The sequence below is a fragment of the Drosophila ananassae genome (genome assembly GCF_017639315.1).
Source record: "Drosophila ananassae strain 14024-0371.13 chromosome 4 unlocalized genomic scaffold, ASM1763931v2 tig00000066, whole genome shotgun sequence".
NCBI lineage: Eukaryota > Metazoa > Arthropoda > Insecta > Diptera > Drosophilidae > Drosophila > Drosophila ananassae.
This window is the reverse complement of record NW_025319039.1, coordinates 699,866-702,362: the sequence shown is the minus strand read 5'-3', so window position 1 is coordinate 702,362 and position 2,497 is coordinate 699,866. Positions and strand designations below refer to the sequence as shown.

The window sequence follows — 2,497 nt, the reverse complement described above, 5'->3', positions numbered from 1 at the left end:
CTTCTCCATAATAATTGGTTGGAATGCCACCCATGTTATAGTGAACAGTCGGAATGACCGGTATTGGATCTTTAGTGACATCAACTCCAGCAAAAGTTCTTGCGGTTTCGCTAATGCCCGGCAATCTGAGTTTTATTACTTCCGGATCAAGATGCGCTATAGTTAAATACATGTAATCTTTTTTCGGCCCAACTCCCCTTCCCTCTCTAATTTCAATTGTTATTGCACGACTTACCACATCACGGGAAGCTAAATCTTTTGCTTTTGGTGCGTAACGTTCCATAAACTTTTCGCCCTGAGAATTAACGAGATATCCCCCTTCGCCACGGCATCCTTCTGTCATCAAGCACCCTGAGCCATATATTCCTGTTGGATGAAATTGTACAAATTCCATATCTTCAAGTGGTAATCCAGCCCTTACTACCATGCCGTTACCATCACCTGTGCAGGTATGCGCACTTGTTGCAGAGAAATAAACACGTCCATATCCACCTGTTGCTAGCACCACCCTATGCGCGCGAAATCTATGTAATGTGCCGTCGCATAGCGACCAAGCAAGAACTCCGCAGCATGTTTCGCTATCCATAATTAAATCAATCACAAAGTATTCAACAAAAAATTCAGCGTTGAATTTAAGACACTGCTGATATAGAGTGTGAAGGATTGCGTGCCCAGTTTTATCTGCTGCCGCACAAGTGCGCTGCGCTGATTTTCCTTTACCAAAGTGAGTTGTCATTCCACCAAAAGAGCGCTGGTATATTTTGCCATCTTCTGTACGAGAAAAAGGTACGCCAAAATTTTCAAGTTCAATAACAGCTTTAGCAGCGTTTTTACACATATATTCTATTGCATCTTGATCACCAAGCCAGTCTGAACCTTTTATTGTGTCATATGCATGCCAGCGCCAATCGTCTTCACCGATATTACCTAAAGCTGCACTAATTCCGCCTTGTGCTGCAACTGTATGACTTCGTGTAGGGAAAATTTTAGAAATGCAGGCAACTGAAAAATTAGTTGCAGCCATCCCAAGCGTTGCTCTGAGCCCTGCTCCACCTGCACCTACTACTACCACGTCATACTCATGTTCTATGATCTCATACGCTGACTTATCCATATTTACTTATTTTATCATTACAGGCTTATGATATCACAGAAGTAGAAAAAATCTATACAAGTTTTCTATAGTTAAGACGTCATGCCGCCGCGGCGCTAACAAGTAGCGGGATGACAGCAATCCTACGTCATACCGCCGCAGTATCTCAGCCACTAACACGTAGCGGGATGACGAGCTTATTGTCATGCCGCCGCGAACCGTCATACCGCGATTCATTCGCGGTATCTCTAGATCCCGCTAACAAGCAGCGGGATGACGATTGTCGTTTAGCTATAAACATTAAGAAATTTACCAAACGAAAAAAAAGGCAAAAGAAGCCCCGTGGTTATTATCCGCTTTAAAATATTGGCGTTTTTTATGTTTTAAACGCTTGACAAGCGAAATTCAGCTGCTTTTAATTGCAACTAACCTACGCTGCAAATGTTTAAGAAATTTACCAAGCAGAAAAAAAGACAAAGAATCCCCGAGTTAGCTAGTCTTTTACTATCTTTGTCGAGTATTGGCATTTTTTGATGTCTTGTAACGCTTTGTAAGCGCGTTCAGCTTATTTAGATAAAAATCTAGATGTAGATGAAGTTTTGTAAAGACATACAGTATCTATATACTGCAAAAAATTAAACATAAGACGCCGATACATTAAGTAATCCTTACCTTTTAATCTGCAGATTGGCGAAAGCAAATACAATAGCTTCACTGTCATGATAAAGGGGCTGGCAAAGCTTGTCAAGAAATTTTCTTATTTCATTTAAATTGCTTGTAACCTTCTTATACACTCATCTTTACCAAGAATCACCATGATATCAATGATTCCAGGTGCATCCATTACTCCAGTTATAGGGGCGCGTAATGAGTGGTATACATCGCTTATTTTCATATCGTGCAATTTTGCACATTCCTTGATCTGAGAAGATAAAAAACCCTTATTCCAATTTTCATCACCGATCTCTGACAGAAATGACGCGAGTAACTTGATTATATCGAGGTTAGATTTGACAATTTGCTCAGCCTCTTCACTTAAATCAAGTGGCGGATCTTGAATATAAAATTTTGCTAAATCCAATAATTCGGTCAGGTAGTTTGCTCTTTTTTTTAGCTCTGTCAGTCCCTGCAGTAAATAGCCCTTTTTTTTGTCAGTTAGAGTATTTTCTCTAAGCATTAGAGTCAGAATATCTTCATTGCTCATATTACTAATATAGTGGTTATTCAAATGCTCCAGTTTTTTGAAATCGAGCCGTGCAGGTGAACGACCAATACTTTCTAAATTAAACCACTCTATTGCTTGCTCATCGCTAATAATCTCATCGTTGCCGTGACTCCAGCCAAGTCTCAGCAAGTAATTACGCATCGCTTTTGGCAATATTCCCATCTTTTCATAATCGCAAA

At 40.1% G+C, this 2,497-nt stretch overlaps 1 protein-coding gene across 1 annotated transcript; it reads right to left on the bottom strand.

The window, feature by feature from the left end:
- Window positions 1-1,164, bottom strand: LOC123257801 (succinate dehydrogenase flavoprotein subunit-like). Its single transcript, XM_044717784.1, has 2 exons — window positions 236-1,164; window positions 1-156 (listed from the first exon to the last, which is right to left on the bottom strand). The coding sequence occupies exons 1-2, from the start codon at window positions 1,112-1,114 to the stop codon at window positions 136-138; spliced, it is 900 nt and encodes a 299-aa protein (XP_044573719.1). The 5' UTR covers window positions 1,115-1,164; the 3' UTR covers window positions 1-135.
- Between the last annotated feature and the right edge of the window lie 1,333 nt (window positions 1,165-2,497).